Genomic DNA, 16,753 nt, shown 5'->3' with positions numbered 1-16,753 from the left:
TATTTTTTATCTTTATTTTTTTAAATATATTCTATTACAGTTCTCCCATTTTCCTCCCATCACCCCTCTCCACGCTGCACACCCCCTCCCACCCACATCCTCCCCCTTTAGTTCATGTCCATGTGTCATACTTATAAATTCTTTAGCTTCTACATTTCCCCATACTATTCTTACCCTCCTCCTGTCTGTTTTTTACCTACCATCTATGCTAATTATTCTCTGTACCTTCTCCCCCCTTCTCCTCCTCCCACTCCCCTGTTGCTAACCCTCCATGTGATCTCCATTTCTGTAGTTTTGTTCCTCTTCTAGCTGTTTGCTTGGTTTGTTTTTCTTTTTGTTTTAGGTGTGGTTGATAATGATTGTGAGTTTGCTGTTATTTTACTGTACATGTTTTTTATTTATTTTTATTTATTTTTTATTTTTTTAAAGATTTTATTTATTTACTTATCTTTAGAGGGGAAGGAGAGGGAGAGAAACATCAATGTATGGTTGCTTTTCATGCGTCCCCTGCTGGGAGTTGGCCTGCAGGGAACCTGCCTGCAACCCAGGCAATGTGCCCTGACTGGGAATCGAACTGGGAACATCTGGTTCGCAGGCCTGTGCTCAATCCACTGAGCTACACCAGCCAGGGCTGTGTTTTTTATCTTTTTTCTTAGATAATATCTTTTTCTTAACATTTCATATAATAAGGGCTTAGTGATTATGAACTACTTTAACTTGACCTTATCTGAGAAGTATTTTATCTGCCCTCCCATTCTAAATCAAAGCTTTGCTGGATAGAGTAATTTTGGATGCAGGTCTTTGGATTTCATGACTTGGAATACTTCTTTCCAGCCCCTTCTTGCCTGTAAGGTTTCTTTTGAGAAATTCACTGACAGTCTGATGGGTACTCCTTTGTAGGTAACTGTCCCCTTATCTCTTGCTGCTTCTAGAATTCTCTCCCACATTTTAATCTTGGCTAATGTAATGATGATGTGCCTTGGTGTGTTCCTCTTTGGGTCCACCTTCTTTCGGGCTCTCTGAGTTTCCTGGGCTTCCTGGAAGTCTATTTCCTTTTCCAGATTGAGGAAGTTCTCCTTTATTATTTGTTCAAATAAGTGTTCCACTCGTGGCTGTTCCTCTTCCCCTTCTGGTACCCCTATAATTTGGACGTTGGAACGTTTAAGATGTCTTGGGGATTCCTAACCCCTCCTCATTTTTTTTGAATTCTTGTTTCATCATTGTTTTCTGATTGGATGTTTCTTTCTTCCTTCTGGTCCACTCCATTGATTTGAGTCCCAGTTTTCTTTCCATCACTGTTGGATCCCTGTGCATTTTGCTTCATTTCACTTAGTGTAGCCTTCATTATTTCATCTAATTTGTGACCAGAATCAACCAGTTCTGTAAGCATCCTGATCACCAGTGTTTTGAACTGTGCATCTGATAGGTTGGCTATCTCTTTGTTGCTTAGAAGTATTGGCTCTGGGGCTTTGATTTGTTCTTCTGTTTGAGCCATAATTTTTTGGTCTGGTCACACCTGTTAAGTATGAGCGGTTACGCCTTAGGTGTTCACCAAGGTGGGGCAACCCAGTGGCTGGGTTGTGACACTATGTGGAGGCAGGGTCAGAGAGGGAGCAGTGGTGCTTGTTCTGTTCTCTCTTGGATTTCAGTCCCCTCTGCTGCTTTCCACAAGCAAATTGGGCCCTTCTGGTGCTGGTTCCTGGGTGGGTGGGTTTGTGTACATTGTAGGACCCTGTGGGTCTGTCCAGCAAACTCATCTGTGAGGCTGGGAGTTTCTCCTGGCACCTCAACCCCCACAGGTGTTTTCAGTTTGTGTTTTGAGTCTTTATTTCCTGGCACCAGGACAGGCCTTGGGACCCTGGGGACCCTGGGTTGTGCAATCTGGCCCGTTTCCCCTTTGTTTCCCCTGGTTTATTTGGACGTTAATGTGTGACTGCCCAGTCCACCAGCCACCTCATGGGCCACGCTTCTCCACAATCCACTGCTGCCTTGGGCTCCCAGGGTTTGCCAGCCACTGCTCTGCTGTGACCAGACTCTGCCCTGATTCCCAGCTCCGCCCCTCCTACTGGTCTGGATAAATGTGTCTACTTTAACTCCTTGGTTGGGTTGTCAGACCTCCATACAGTTCAATTTTCTGCCAGTACTGGTTGTTTTTTGTTTCTAAATTGTGTTTTTTAAAAATATTTTATTGATTATACCATTACAGTTGTTCTATTCCCCCCTTCATTCCCCTCCCCCCGCACACTCCCTCCCCCACCATTCTCCCCCCCCTTAGTTTATAACCACGTGTCTCAAGTTCTTTAGATCCTATATTTCCCCTACTATTCTTGCCCTCCCCCCTATCTATTTTCTACCTACCATCTATGCTACTTATTTTCTGTATCTTCTCTCCCCTTCTCCTCCTCCCATTCCGCTGTTGCTAACCCTCCATGTGTTCTTCATTTCTATGGTTCCAGTCCTGATCTAGCTGTCCTCTTGGTTTGCTTTTGTTTTAGGTGTGCTTGTTAATAACTGTGAGTTTGCTGTCCTTTCATTGTTCATATTTTTCATCTTCTTTTTCTTAGATAAGTCCCTTTAGCATTTCATATAATAAGGGCTTGGTGATGATGAACTCCTTGAACTTGACCTTATCTGAGAAGCACTTTATCTGTCCTTCCATTCTAAATGAAAGTTTTGCTGGATAAAGCAATCTTGGCTGTAGGTCTTTGGATTTCATGACTTGGAATACTTCTTTCCAGCCCCTTCTTGCCTGTAAGGTCTCTTTTGAGAAATCAGCTGACAGTCTGATGGGTACTGCTTTGTAGGTGACTGTCCCCTTATCTCTTGCTGCTTCTAGGATTCTCTCCTTCATTTTAGTCTTGGCTAATGTAATTATGATGTGCCTTGGTGTGTTCCTTCTTGGGTCCAACTTCTTTGAAACTCTCTGAGCTTCCTGGATTTCCTGGAAGTCTATTTCCTTTGCCACACTGGGGAAGTTCTCCTTTGTTATTTGTTCAAATAATTGTTCCACTCGTGGCTGTTTCTTTCCTCCCTCTGGTACCCCTATAATCCGGATGTTGGAACGTTTAAAGATGTCCTAGAGGTTCCTAAGCCTCTCCTCATTTTTTTGAATTCTCATTTCTTCATTCCTTTCTGGTTGGATGTTTCGTTCTTCCTTCTGGTCCATTCCATTGATTTGAGTCCCAGTTTCCTTTCCATCGCTATTGGATTCCTGGACATCTCCCTTCATTTCAATTAGTTTAGCCTTCATATGTTCCTCTAATTTGTGACTATAATCAACCAATTCTGTGAGCATCCTGATTAACAGTGTCTTGAATTGTGCGTCTGAGGGGCTGGCAATTTCTCGGTCGCTGAGAGTTATTGGCTCTGGGACTTTGAGTTCTTCTTGCGCCATCTTTTGGGCTGTTCGTGCCTGTTCCGTAGCAGGAACGGAGCCCTAAGGTGTTCACTAGCGCAGGGCAACTCAGTCACTGGGTTGTGACGCTGTATGTGGGGGCGGGGTCAAAGAGGGACAATGGCTCTCACTGGTATTGCAGGGCAACTAAGTCACTGGGTTGTGACGCTGTATGTGGGGGCGGGGTCAAAGAGGGACTATGGCGTCCTGCCTGCCGCTGCGGCCCTCACCGATGCCACAGCTGCTGCCGTCACCGGGCCCACGTGTTTCGTCCCACTGCACGTTAGTGTGCCACCGCCATCAGCCCTCGCCCCCTGGGGCCTGCGTGGTCCGTCTCACTGTGAGTGAATGTGCGACCTCGGTCAGTCTGCCCCGCACCCCAACTGGTTCCGGGCTGCCTGCGTGCTTAGGTCGGGGGGACCTGTCCTGCCCGACCCTGCTCGCTGCTGGCTCCGCTCCTCTTACCGTCCCGTTGAATGGTTAGATGTAGTCGGACTTCCGTATAATTCAATTTTCTGTCCTTTGGCTGTGTCTTTGTTTCTCCAAACCTTTGTTGTATTCAAACTTGGTTGTGGGAGAAGGCACAGTGTTTCGACCTATGCATCCATCTTGGCCGAAGTCCTTTTGTTTCTAAATTGTTGTCCTTCTTTTGCTTGTATGAGGAGGCACAGTGTGTCTATGTATGCCTCCATCTTGGCCAGAAGTCTTGAAGTAATTTTTAACTTACAGATTACAAATTTGAAATATTTTTCCATATTTGCTTTATCATATTTGCTCTTTATATGGACAGTGTTTTTAGAACAATTTGAGAGTAGGTTGCACGGTATGCCCCAGGTATTTGGTGGGTTATTTAATTGTATTGATTTAGGTCTTTATATTTCTGAAAAGTTTCCCTTGATAATAGTTTTAAGTATTAGTTCATTTCTTGCCCGGGAATTTCCAAGTATATATATGTTGGATCTTTGTCTTCTTTCCATATCAACACTCAATCTTACATCCTTTTTACTTACTTTTAAAGTTTCCTTTTTTGTTTCCTTGCATTTCTTCTTGTTAGTAAAATTTTATTTAAATCCTTTCTTGTAACTTAATTTTTATATTTAATATGATTTTTTCTTTCCTGATTTAATGAGCCCATCATTTTTGTTTGCATTTTTTTCATATCCCAAAATGTGAATTGAGAATATTTAATTCAGTTTAAACTGCTGTATTAACAGTTTCCTTCTGATTTTTTGGTTTATACGAAGAACTTTTTCAGCTGAAATGTATAGATTGGCTTTTTATTTTAGTTATTTATTTATTTTTGAAAGATTTTATTTATTTATCTTTAGAGGGGAAGGGAAGGAGAGAGGGAGAGAAATATCAATGTATGGTTGCCTCTCATGCGTCCGCTGCCCAGAACCAGCCTGCAACCCAGGCATGTGCCCTGACTGGGAATCGAACTGCGATTGTGTGGTTCGCAGGCCCTCACTCATAGATTGGCTTTTTAAAACATTCTCTTATAGGAGCTTTACATGGAATTGGTTTGAATCTTTTTATTTATTGGCATTCACTGGATTTCTAATTCAAAAGCACTCTCCTGTCAATTTAGTGATTAGCGATTTCTTCAGTGGGTGATGGTGTTACTCGTCATGCTGAAGTGGAAGAGTTATTTTTGTTTTCATTTTTCAAGATACTGAAATTCCCTTCATCCTTCTCTCACTCTCTTTCCTTTCCCTGTCACATCTAATTTTTTTTTATTGTTTTACATTACTTGTTGATTTTATGGTTTGGGTCAGTAGGGTAACTTAGACTTTTTGAAATTATTACTTCAGTGATAGCCCGGAGGAATTATATTAATATTAAATAAATAATAAATAGCCCTAGCTAGTGTGGCTTAGTTGATTGAGTGCCAGACTGCAACCCAAAAGGTCGCCAGTTTGATTCCCAGTCAGGCTCATGGCTGAGTTGCAGACTAGGTTCCCGATTGGGGGTAAACCAATTGATGTTTCACACATAGATATTTCTCTTACTCTCTGTCTCCCTCCCCTCTGCTCACTCTAAAAATAAATAAATAAATCTTTAAAAGAAATACATAAATAATAAGTAAAAATAATGCTACCAGAAAAGGTCAACTCCTTTTTCATTGTAGTTATTTTATGTGGCCTTTTTTATTGTCTATCCTATTGCATACTTAGAAGACATGCGCATTCATGGTTACTGGTTATTTGAAAATTTATATGCTACTCATTATTCAGTTGAGGTGTTAACTGTAAAATAGTTGTAGACCCTATAGGAGATGGTATTTGTTTAAGACCGGCTTCTCCATTTAATTGGTTTGTTACATTTAGCAGCATATTTCGCCTCTTTGGACCCATCTGTCAAAGTGAGGTTGAGGAGAACACTTACTTAGAATTATGATTGAGTGAGAGCAACTTTGCCTAGTAGTACCTGGAAAAATGTAATTGAACACTTGGGGCCCCTAACACCTGTGCTTGGAGAAGAACAGTAAAACCTATTGGTAATGTCTTTGCTTTTCAGGTTGCTGGAGAAGCCAATATAATTCAGATTTCAGAAGCATTGAACCAGTACAGAAACAGGTCTTGTTTTACAAAGGAAGCCCTCTACAGGCTCTTTACAGAGACATTTTCGGTGCAGGTAACCATGCCTGCTATTTTAAAGGTAAGTATACCTCAGAAAGGTAGTTTTTATTATTACTTCTTATTTTATTCCATTAAAGTTGTTCACTAGACACACTGAATATAGTAACTTGTATGCCTCATTCTATAGTGAATCAGAATGCTCTCATAACGAAAGAAAAGCAGTGTTAGGCCTAACTGCCAGATTATCTCATTTTGAGTATCTGAATCAACTTGAATCATCCAGGATTTTTTTTTCCATTTTTTATTTTTATTCATTATCATTTATCCCCCCATACCTTCTTCATCTCCACCTACCCCTCTCCTCTTCACAAATCACCATACTGTTGTCTGTGTCCATCAGTTATTTTCCTTTTTTGCTTGAACTCCTTACCCCTAGCCCATCCCCCAGTTTTTAAAATTCATTTTGTGAAAGGGATAATAGGACCTTTGCACTATTTTGCTAATTAGGACCTACTTATCTGTAAATATGACTTTTCTGTGCCCTAAATGTTGTTTCTTATTTATTTACTCTATAAAATCTAATATCTGGTTTTTCTGAAAGAAAATGATAACAGTATCCCCAGTAAGAACAGAACAAAATAACAATAATTGAAGGTAGCCTGATCTTCCGTTTAAAGTATTTTGTGAATGAAGTAAAATTACCAGTATTGATAGGGTCAGACCTTGCTTTGGGTTATGGAAGGGTGGATTCATTTTAAATCTAATGGAAAGTATTAAGTGGTTTGGGAAAGAAAACTGCAATGACTTAAAATTAAATGAAATATGAAAATAAAGTCTTAAAGGTAACTTTGCCTTTATTATTTGTAATTCTTTGCAGTTCTTTAAAAATATGACTATTTTTGTACCATAGGAGATTTAATTTATAACTTAAAAACAGTACTATATAAAGAGAAAACTCTGGGCCTTTGTTTCCTGTCTGTAATGAGATTGAATTAGATGTTCTAAAAGTCCTTTTCATATCTAAGAATTTGTGATTTTTGAAAATCATGTTTATTTTGGTTTCTGCATATTTAAATTACAAATAATGGTAATCTAATGAAATCTTAAGAGTAGTTTTAACAATCTAGAAAGAGTTGTTTTCAACCGTAAAAGTAAGTATATTCCAGGTCTGTCTCTAAGCTCCATGAATTCATGCAGCTGTCAGAGTGAGGATGTCTGGTCTCTTAAAACCATGGCTATGTGAATATCAGCAGACCCATTGCTGAGACCGGTAGGGATGATTATCCCTATTTGGTAGATAAAACAGATCACATTGTCCCTGAACATTAGAGTAGGTGTGGTGTAAGTGTGACACAACAGCTTCGTTTTACACCTGTGCTTTGGGCCTTCCACAGCCTGTCTTCTAGTTAGCATTCTGATGCTCTGTTTTACCACTTTTCAAATTCAGATTTCTTCCTCCTCCATCTGCTTTGTTCATTGCCTAACTGTGCTCTTGGAATTAAGCTCTTTGATTTCATGCCAGAAATAATTTCTTCCTCTGTAACTACCTTAAGCAGCACTTTATTTATGCCTTTTTTATGGTGCTTTTTCCCTTTTTTGCCCCCATGTTTTTATATCTTTCACAATGTTATTTGTGTACATACCTTATTTCTCACACAAGGTTTTACACTAAGGACTAGGGTTATAAGTGATTCATGTTTGTGTTCCATGTAGTGCTTATTGTAATGCCTTATATGATGTGAGCCTAAGTAAATGATTATGGAGTTACAGATGAGGAAATGGTGGTCCAGAGAAGGCAAGTGACTTGCCTAAAGTCACACAGCTCGTTAATAGCTGCATTTGCATTAGAAGGTATTGCTGGTGTTCTAAAAATAAATGCTGAGGATAGGGATGATCTGTTAGTCTCTGCCAGTGAGCAAATATTTTTGCCAACTAACACAAGACAGTATAAAGAATGCTAATGTTGTAATGAGCCACTAAAAACAAGTTCATTTCCAGCTTGTGGCTATAGGAATGAGGAACCATCCACTGGATTTGCCAGTGCAGTTCACAGCCAGTGCATGTGCTCTCAACTTAACACGCCAGGGTCTGGCCAGGGGAATGCCTGTTCGTTTGTTGTCAGAGGTCACCTGTCTACTTTTCAAGGCTCTGAAAAATTTCCCGCATTACCAGCAGGTAATTTAAATTGAATACTTGACTCCGCTTTACTTTGGGACAAATGTGTGAAAACTGTATATAATTTAGTTCTGATTTTTCATCTTATCTAAGAGAGAGTAAAAAAACAAGAAAGAGACTAGATAAGGAATTTATGCTTATTGTAGAAAAATTAGGAAATATGGATAAGCAATTGGGTTTCCATTTTTAAAATTTCTCAGAAACCAGTTACTCAGAAACATCTATTAACATTTTTGGTACATCCTTGTAGGCTTTACATTATATGTGAAAATTAAATTAAACTGATTAATAGATCTAAATATAAAGTTAAAACCATAAAACAGAAAATATTTGTGACCTTGGAGTAGGCAAAGTTTTCTTAGGATACAGAAACATACATCATAAAAGAAAAATAAATTAGAATTCAAAAAATTTACCTCAGACACATGAAAACATTAAAAAAATGAAAAAGTAAGCCATAGGCTGGGGAAAATGTTCATTGTATGGGGTGGGGAAAAAGTAGTTATATATAGTTGTGAGTACACAAAACACAGAATTTATTCTTGTATCATTACTTACTAATTATTGTATTACTTTCCATACAAACAACTGTAAACCTGTTTTTGCCCCACCCTGTATATATGACAAAAGTCTTTTATCCAGAATATAAAGTACTTTTAATTCAATAACAAAGACCAATTTGTAGAAAGGCCAAAAGATTTGAAAAGACATTTCACCAAAGGAGATATGTGGGTGACAAATTAGCACATGAAAAGTTTCTTATTATCTTCACTTATTAGGGAAATGCAGATTAAAACCACAATAAGTTATTACTATACAATCTCTATAGACTGTTTGAAATTAAAAGACTGACAATACAAAGTTTTGCCAAGGATGTGGAGCCTCTGAAATTCTCATATAATGATGTTAAGACTGTAAAATGATACAACTACCAGGTCAACAGTATTATAGTTTATTTAAAAGTTAGACATACCTTTCCATACTACTCAGTCATTCTACTCATAGAGAAATGAAAACATGTCCCTAAGAACACTTGTACACAAATGTTCGGAATATTTTTATTCATAATCACCCAAACCTAAAAACTTACCAGATGTTCAGCTACAGGTGAATAGATAAACAGATTAGATAGATAATTCGATATATTCACGTAAGGAAATAGATCATGTGATAAATTCACGTAAGGAAATACTATTTGGCAGTACAAAGGAATGAAGTATTGATTGAAGTATATGAATGGTTATCAAAAACATTATATGCTGAGCAAAAATAAGCCAGACACAAAGAGTAGATACTATATGATTCTATTTATTGTGGAAACTTAGGGCAGACTAACATGTGATAACAGTGTAATTTTCCAGGGCAAAAGTTCGCAAGGTCTGGATTGATTAGAAGGGGCAAAGTAGAACTCTTTGGGGTGATACAGTTTTTTTCTTGACTGTGGTGGTTGTGGGTGGGGGTTAGTGCTTACACAAGTGTATTAATGTGTTAAACTAATTGAAGTGTGTACTTAAACTGGAAATTGATTTTGGTTTGTTCTGTTTTTAAAGTTTTATTTTATTTTTAGAGAGAGGGAGGGAGGGAGAAGAAGAGAGACACATGGATGTATGAAAGAAATGCGTCTTGCACGAATTTACTCAGAATTAATTTTCTTTATTTCCTTAAAGTTACAGAAGAATTGTCTTCTCTCCTTAACCAACTCCAGGATTCTTGTGGATGTTCCATTTGACAGGCAAGAAGAAAACCTGGTCATTTTATTTGGGGGTGTTGCCCAGTGTTACTCTGAGCATTGTTGGTTTTTGGGTTATTAGTTTAGCAAATGTTTGATTAAGGCTGGGATAAAGATAAAGAAAGAGTCTGGGGAGAATGCTCTGTTGAGCCTCTTCCACAGAGGTGGTTAGAAGTAATCTGACTGTAAATGTTGTTTCCCAAAATGTGATTCAAACATACTTGGATTCAAGTTCTAGCCCTTTTATTATCTTTGTGCATAAGCATTCTTGCTTGTAAAATAATAACTCTTTTGAGCATTAGATACAGTGATGTTTGTAAAGTACTTAAAACTGTCCAGCCTAAGAAGTACAAGCTGTTCTGAACATTAGTTATTATTTTCATTATTTTATTGATAATAATTTTTTAAAATCCTCACCCTAGACTCCAGAGGGATTACTCTTGAGGCCTTTGTAATCTCCCAGATTCATGAGTTAAAAAACATTTATGATAGTTGCTGCCAACAGCAAGAAAATTAAGCACAGGCTGGTGTGAAAATGTGATTTATGGGTAATGGTGTAGGCTAAGCCATTCTCAAATCTAATGGAAATGTATATTTAAAACTGGAGTTGACTTGTAAAAATATGATAGGGAAGGTGGTTCTCCTCATTTAAAAAACATCTGTCTTTCCTCCTTTTGAAAACATCTTTTCAACCCCATCTTTGTTCCTACATAGCAGGGATCAGGGCTGAGTAACAGCTGCCCCTATAACAGGGCATGGATTCTCTCTAGCTAATTGATTTGTTTGCTGTAGTTCGAATTATAGTTTACTATCTCTCAGGGACCTCTTTTCTTTTTCAGACCAATCATAGTGGAAACTAAATTCTTAAAAAAAAAGAACTTCTTAAATCTGTCCATCTGTCTTTGAATCCTGTGCAGTTTGCTCACTCTCATTCGCACATCTCTTCCCCTTTGGATCTCTCCCAGTTGCTTTTGGTTTTCATAGGTGAGGGTTTAGGAGTTGAGACTACTTTAGTTACAGAATTTGTTGGGGTTGGCCAAGTGATTTCTCCGTTCCTTGTATACAGTTTTAGAAACTTTATTGTGAGAAAAAAAATATTGCTTTTCAGGTTTGATGCTGCCAAATTTGTTATGAGGTGGCTTTGTAAGCATGAAAATCCCAAGATGCAAACGATGGCAGTGAGCATCACCTCGATTCTAGCCTTGCAGGTATGGGATTGCTACAGGCGAGACCTGTGCTCCCGTAGTTGAGCTTCGATGAAGATGTCATATTTCACTGTCAGCTTTTTGTTTGCGTTTAGCTCTCACCTGATCAAGCAGCACAACTTAAAGAAGAGCTCTTCATGGCAGTTAAGGTAGGTTGGTTGTCACTTCTCTAACTTTTTTTTGTCAATGAAAGTAATTATGAACACAGTTTAAAAGTCTAATCATTTAGGCCTTTTAGGTCTAAAAAATGAAAAACCTGGAAGACCTGCTCCCCAGAAGAAATTACTCTGTACTGTTAATAGCTGTTTCTTGTGCTGTTTACCTCCACATCTCTAAATACATGTTTATTTAGTAACGACAACTTTTAAAATTTTCTCAAATTATTGGTTTATTGGTTTTAGATGTTATCTAGTGATTCTGCTGCTACGGTGAAGGACTTAGCTCTCCTGCATATATGTCTACAAATTACCTCCTAGCCCAATAAACTTCTATCACAATATTAATCAGTAGTGTTTATATTATGATTATTCTAATGTTGCTCACGAAAACATGTACGTCATTTTATTTTGCACTTATTTTAAAATAAGGGAATTGTAGTTCTGCCCTGACTGATGTGGCTCAGTTGGTTGAGCACTGCTGGCCTGTGAAATGAAAGGTCGCTGGTTTGATTCCTAGTCAGGACACATGCCTGGGTTGTGGGCCAGGTTCCAGATGCCTAGTTGGGAGCATATGAAAGGCAACCAATCAGTGTTTCTCTCACACATCGATGTTTCTCTCCCTCAGTTTCTCCCTTCCCCTCTCCCTAAAAAAATAAATAAAATCTTTTTAAAAAAAAATTGTAGTTCCTGTGAAATATCTATTCATGGCCTTTGTGTTTTTCTTTTGGGTTGTTGGCTTTTTTCTAATATATAGAATATTTTTTTATATATTAAGGAAATAAACCTTTGACTATGATATGTGATGCATGCATTTTTCTTCAGTTGTCTGTTTTTACTTTTGATGGCGTGTTTTTCTATACAATAATTTTTAAATTTTTATGTGGTTGAAATTATTTTATGGCTCTGGGATTGATAGCACACTTTATTTTTCTATTATAGTTGTCCCATTTTTCTCCCCTTTATCCCCCTCTGCCCTGTACCCCTCTTCCCTCTAGCATTCCCCCACCTTAGTTCATGTCGATGGGTCATACATACAAGTTCTTTGGCTTCTCTATTTCCTATACTATCCTTAACCTCCCCATCTGTTTTGTATCTACCAATTATGAGAGGAGAAAGAGAGAAACATCAGTGTGTGAGAGATATATCATTTGGTTGCCTCTTGCATGCCTCTATCTGGGGACCAACAACTCAAGCATGGGCCCTGACTGGAAGTCGAACCTACAGCCTTTCAGTTTGCAGGCCCAGCACTCAGTCCACTGAGCCACACCAGCCAGGGCTTGATATATCTTAATGAGAAAGAAAGCAGAGAAATAAAGATACTTTATAGGGACCAGTAGTTTTTTTCAAGATGGGCTACACAGACATTTTTTATGATCATGGGACTCATTTTGAAAAGAGGGGAAAATTGATGGCATAGGCAAGACAGAGGGAAATAATTTTGGTGCCAAATCTTTACATGTGTACAGGAATTGTATATAGAACAGAAGAGAAGATGTCTTGATTGGAGCAGAAAGGAAGGCAGAGCACATTGATGCAAGTACAGGTAGTTTGGTTAATATTAGGAAGAATAGCTGTAGTTCTCAGTGAAAAATTAGATGAAGTGATCAAATGAGAGGAGTAAAAAGATTGGGATTGGACTTCTGCCAAGATGGAGGCGTAGGTGGAAACACTGTGCCTTCTCCCACAACCAAGTTTGAATACAACAAAGGTTTGGAGAACAAAGACGCAGCCAAAGAACAGAAAATTGAACTATACAGTAGTCCGACAAAAACCAACCGTTCAACTGGACCGGTAAGAGGGGCAGAGCCAGCAGCGGAGCAGGAACAGGCAAGAAAGATTCCCCGACCCCAGGCACCCAGGCAGCCCCACTTCGGGCGGACCCAGCAAGGGCGTGGGGTGGCAGGCTGGCTGCGGTCACACATTCATGTGCAGGTAAACCAGCAGAGTGAGCAGTGGGACGGACTGTGTGGGCCCTGGCGGTCGCCATTGCTTTCCTCTGACCCTGCCCCCACATACAGCGTCACAACCCAGCAACTGGGTCTCTCGGCCCTGGTGAACACCTAGGGCTCTGCTCCTCATACGTAATAGGCATGAACAGTCCAAAATATGGCTCAAGAAGAACTCAAAGCTCCAGAGCTGATAACTCTAAGCGACCAGGTAATAGTGAACCTCTCAGATGCACAATTCAAGACACTGGTGATCAAGATGCTCACAGAACTGGTTGATTATAGTCACAAATTAGAGGAACATATGAAGGCTACACTAATTGAAATGAAGGGAAATACACAGGAAACCAATAGCGATGGAAAGGAAACTGGGACTCAGATCAAGGGGCTGGACCAGAAGGAAGGAAGAAATGCCCAAACAGAAAAAAGTGAAGTTACAAGAATTCAAAAAAATGAGGAGAGGCTTAGGAACCTCCAGGACATGTTGAAATGTTCCAACATCTGAATTATAGGGGTACCAGAAGGGGAAAAGAAACAGCCACGAGTGGAAAACTTATTTGAAAATATAATAAAGGAGAACTTCCTCAGTCTGGCAAAGGAAATAGACTTCCAGGAAATCCAGGAAGCTCAGAGAGTGCCAAAGAAGTTGGACCCAAGAAGGAACACACCAAGGCACATCATCATTACATTAGCCAAGACTAAAATGAAGGAGAGAATCCTAGAAGCAGCAAGGGATAAGGGGACAGTCACCTACAAAGGAGTACCCATCAGACTGTCAGCTGATTTCTCAGAAGAAGAGACCTTACAGGCAAGAAGGAGCTGGAAGGAAATATTCCAAGTCATGAAATCCAAAGACCTGCATCCAAGATTGCTCTATCCAACAAAGCTTTCATTTAGAATGAAGGGCAGAAAAGTGCTTCTCAGATAAGGTCAAATTCAAGGAGTTTCTCATTACCAAGCCCTTATTATATGAAATGTTAAAGGGACTTATATAGGAAAAAGAAGATGAGCCCTGGCTGGTGTAGCTCAGTGGATTGAGCACAGGCCTGCGAACCAGACAATCGCGGTTTGATTCCCAGTCAGGGCATGTGCCTGGGTTGCAGGCCAGTTCCCAGCAGGGGCCAGTACCCAACAGGGGATGCATGAGAAGCAACCATACATTGATGTTTCTCTCCCTCTCTCCTTCCCTTCCCCTCTAAAGACAAATAAATAAAAATATTTAAAAAAAAAAGAAAAAGAAGATGAAAAATATGAACAGTGAAAGGACAGCACACTCACAGTTATTAACAACCACACCTAAAACAAAAGCAAACCAAGAGGACAGCTAGATCAGGAGCAGAACAATAGAAATGAAGAACACATGGAGGGTTAGCAACAGGGGAGTGGGAGGAGGAGAAGGGGGGAGAAGATACAGAAAATAAGTAGCATAGATGGTAGGTAGAAAATAGATAGGGGGGAGGGCAAGAATAGTAGGGGAAATATAGAATCTAAAGAACTTGAGACACGTGGTCATAAACTAAAGAGGGGGAATGGTGGGGGAGGGTGTGTGCAGGGTGGAGGGGAATGAAGGAGGGAATAGAACAACTGTAATGGTATTATCAATAAAATATATTTATAAATAAATAAATATACCACCTGAAAAAAAAATTTACAAAGATTGGTATTGAAGTTTGAGGAGAGAGAGTTATGGAAAGGTATATTCTTTTGAGCAAACTCATTGAGAAATGCAGTAGGATTGTCAGGTACAGCTAAATGCCCTTTTAAAATTTGGGGAGCAGTAATGAAAGTGAAACTCAAGTACAGTCATTCTAATATTCAGATGTTTGTGAGTGGGGCATGAGGTAGAATTAACTGAGGTAGAAGTTTTGCCAGGATGATGTGATGGAAGAACAGTGAAGTTGTTGGGAATTGTAATAGGAATAGAGATGGAGATGGAGAGTTAAAGATCCTGATACTGATAGAGAGCAAGAACTGAAAGTGACATGGAGGGAAGGATGGCTCGGTAGTTTTTGGAGAAACAGTTTGAGGTACTTCAGGCTTTAAATGAGAACAAAGCAGATTTTCATCCTTGAGCCATAAGACCTTAGTTAATTTACTTATCCCCTTTGTGCCTCACATTCCTTATCGAAAAACTGGCATCATCTGAAAAACAGGCATCTTTTATGGAGTAATGCTGTATTTCAGTTATTTTGAGTATCATTCAGGTAAAATACGTAAAGTGTCAAAGCACGGGCTTGGCTGTAAGTCATTAATTTCAGCATCAGCCTCACTCATGCTCCCTCCCTTCACCCTGTTGTCTGGGTAGATGTGACCAGTGTTGTGTGCCTCACTTACATTCTCTTGGCTCTCACAGCTGTATTTTTGCAGTGAACTGCTGGTACATCCCATTCTGATTGGGTAAAACATTTCAGGTGTCTCGTTCCTTCTGAAAACCAACCTTCTGATTTGTTTAGTGCTGTTATATTTTATGTATCTTTTCATTAGCTAGTTACTTGGAAAGGGCTCTTTTTTTTCCCCTCTCACTAACAGTTTAATATGCTTGAAAGAAAGCACAAATACTAATTTAACTCTATCTAGAAATATTCTGATCTGAAATGGTGTGTTGGAATAACTGTTGCCAGTGGTTTCTTCAAACCATTAGGATGTAATGGCTATAATATTAGTGTTATCCTGTAGCCTTACTGACCTGCTAAGTGACCTAGGGCAGCAGACTTTTTCTTAGCTGGGCATATTTTCTCTCCCCACCTCCTCTCTCTATGTTCCCATTTCTTACCTGGCTAGCATGCTCTTTTTCTTTTGTCTCAGTTTATGTATTACCTTGGTATGGAGGCCCCTCCCCTCCCGTGTTTTGCACAAGTAAGTTCTTTTATGTGTTTCCTTCATCTGTCTTACCTGAGTGTCTGACTTCCAGAAAGTGATAGACATTTACTTAGACATTCTAAGTAAATGAGTATGTGGAAAGCTGTTATATACTTGACTATGAAGTTTATTAACAAACACCAAGAACCAGACTTAAGTGCTTATTAAACTTTAATTTTTTTACTTCATCCTCATAAAAACCCTAGGAGATAGATGTAACTGATTTTATAGAGAGAAATGGATCACAAAGCTTTAAGTAGTAGAACTTGAATTTAGAACCCAGATTTGATCTAAATCTTTTCTCATGTGCTGCTTTCCTTATACTGGAATTGAGTCGGTCATTACGTCTAACTTCGTCTCTTTGTTTGTAGGAACTTCTAGCAATAGTAAAACAAAAGACTATGGAGAATTTAGATGATGTCACCTTCTTGTTTACTTTGAAAGCACTTTGGAATCTTACCGATGAGTCTCCAGCTGCCTGCAAACACTTTATTGAAAATCAGGGATTGGCAATCTTCATCCAAGTCTTGGAGGTGGGAATTCAGGATTGAGTTTATGTGTGAAAGTGCTTTTCTTCATGGTAAAGTAACATTCATATTCTTTTGACAGACTTTTTCAGAGTCAGCAATACAAAGCAAAGTACTTGGCCTTTTGGTAAGATTTTGTTTTGAGTTAATTCTAATTACTAAAAATTAATTCTAATTACTA

The 16,753-nt window shown here is 39.1% G+C and overlaps 1 protein-coding gene across 1 annotated transcript in view; it reads left to right on the top strand.

Annotated features, from left to right (window-relative positions):
* The window catches only part of ZYG11A (zyg-11 family member A, cell cycle regulator), a 66,235-nt gene that overhangs the window by 33,817 nt on the left and 15,665 nt on the right, over positions 1-16,753 (top strand). The window contains exons 4-10 of the mRNA XM_037043353.1: positions 5,912-6,052; positions 7,972-8,148; positions 9,816-9,880; positions 10,986-11,085; positions 11,178-11,231; positions 16,417-16,578; positions 16,655-16,699. Of these exons, the coding sequence (XP_036899248.1) occupies positions 5,912-6,052; positions 7,972-8,148; positions 9,816-9,880; positions 10,986-11,085; positions 11,178-11,231; positions 16,417-16,578; positions 16,655-16,699 (744 nt within the window). The remainder of the gene's footprint in view (positions 1-5,911; positions 6,053-7,971; positions 8,149-9,815; positions 9,881-10,985; positions 11,086-11,177; positions 11,232-16,416; positions 16,579-16,654; positions 16,700-16,753) is intronic.

Source organism: Sturnira hondurensis, unplaced genomic scaffold (assembly GCF_014824575.4).
Source record: "Sturnira hondurensis isolate 20B ecotype Veracruz unplaced genomic scaffold, ASM1482457v3 Scaffold0004068, whole genome shotgun sequence".
Lineage (NCBI taxonomy): Eukaryota > Metazoa > Chordata > Mammalia > Chiroptera > Phyllostomidae > Sturnira > Sturnira hondurensis.
Note: the sequence above shows the minus strand (reverse complement) of the source record. Positions and strands in the feature narration are given on the sequence as shown.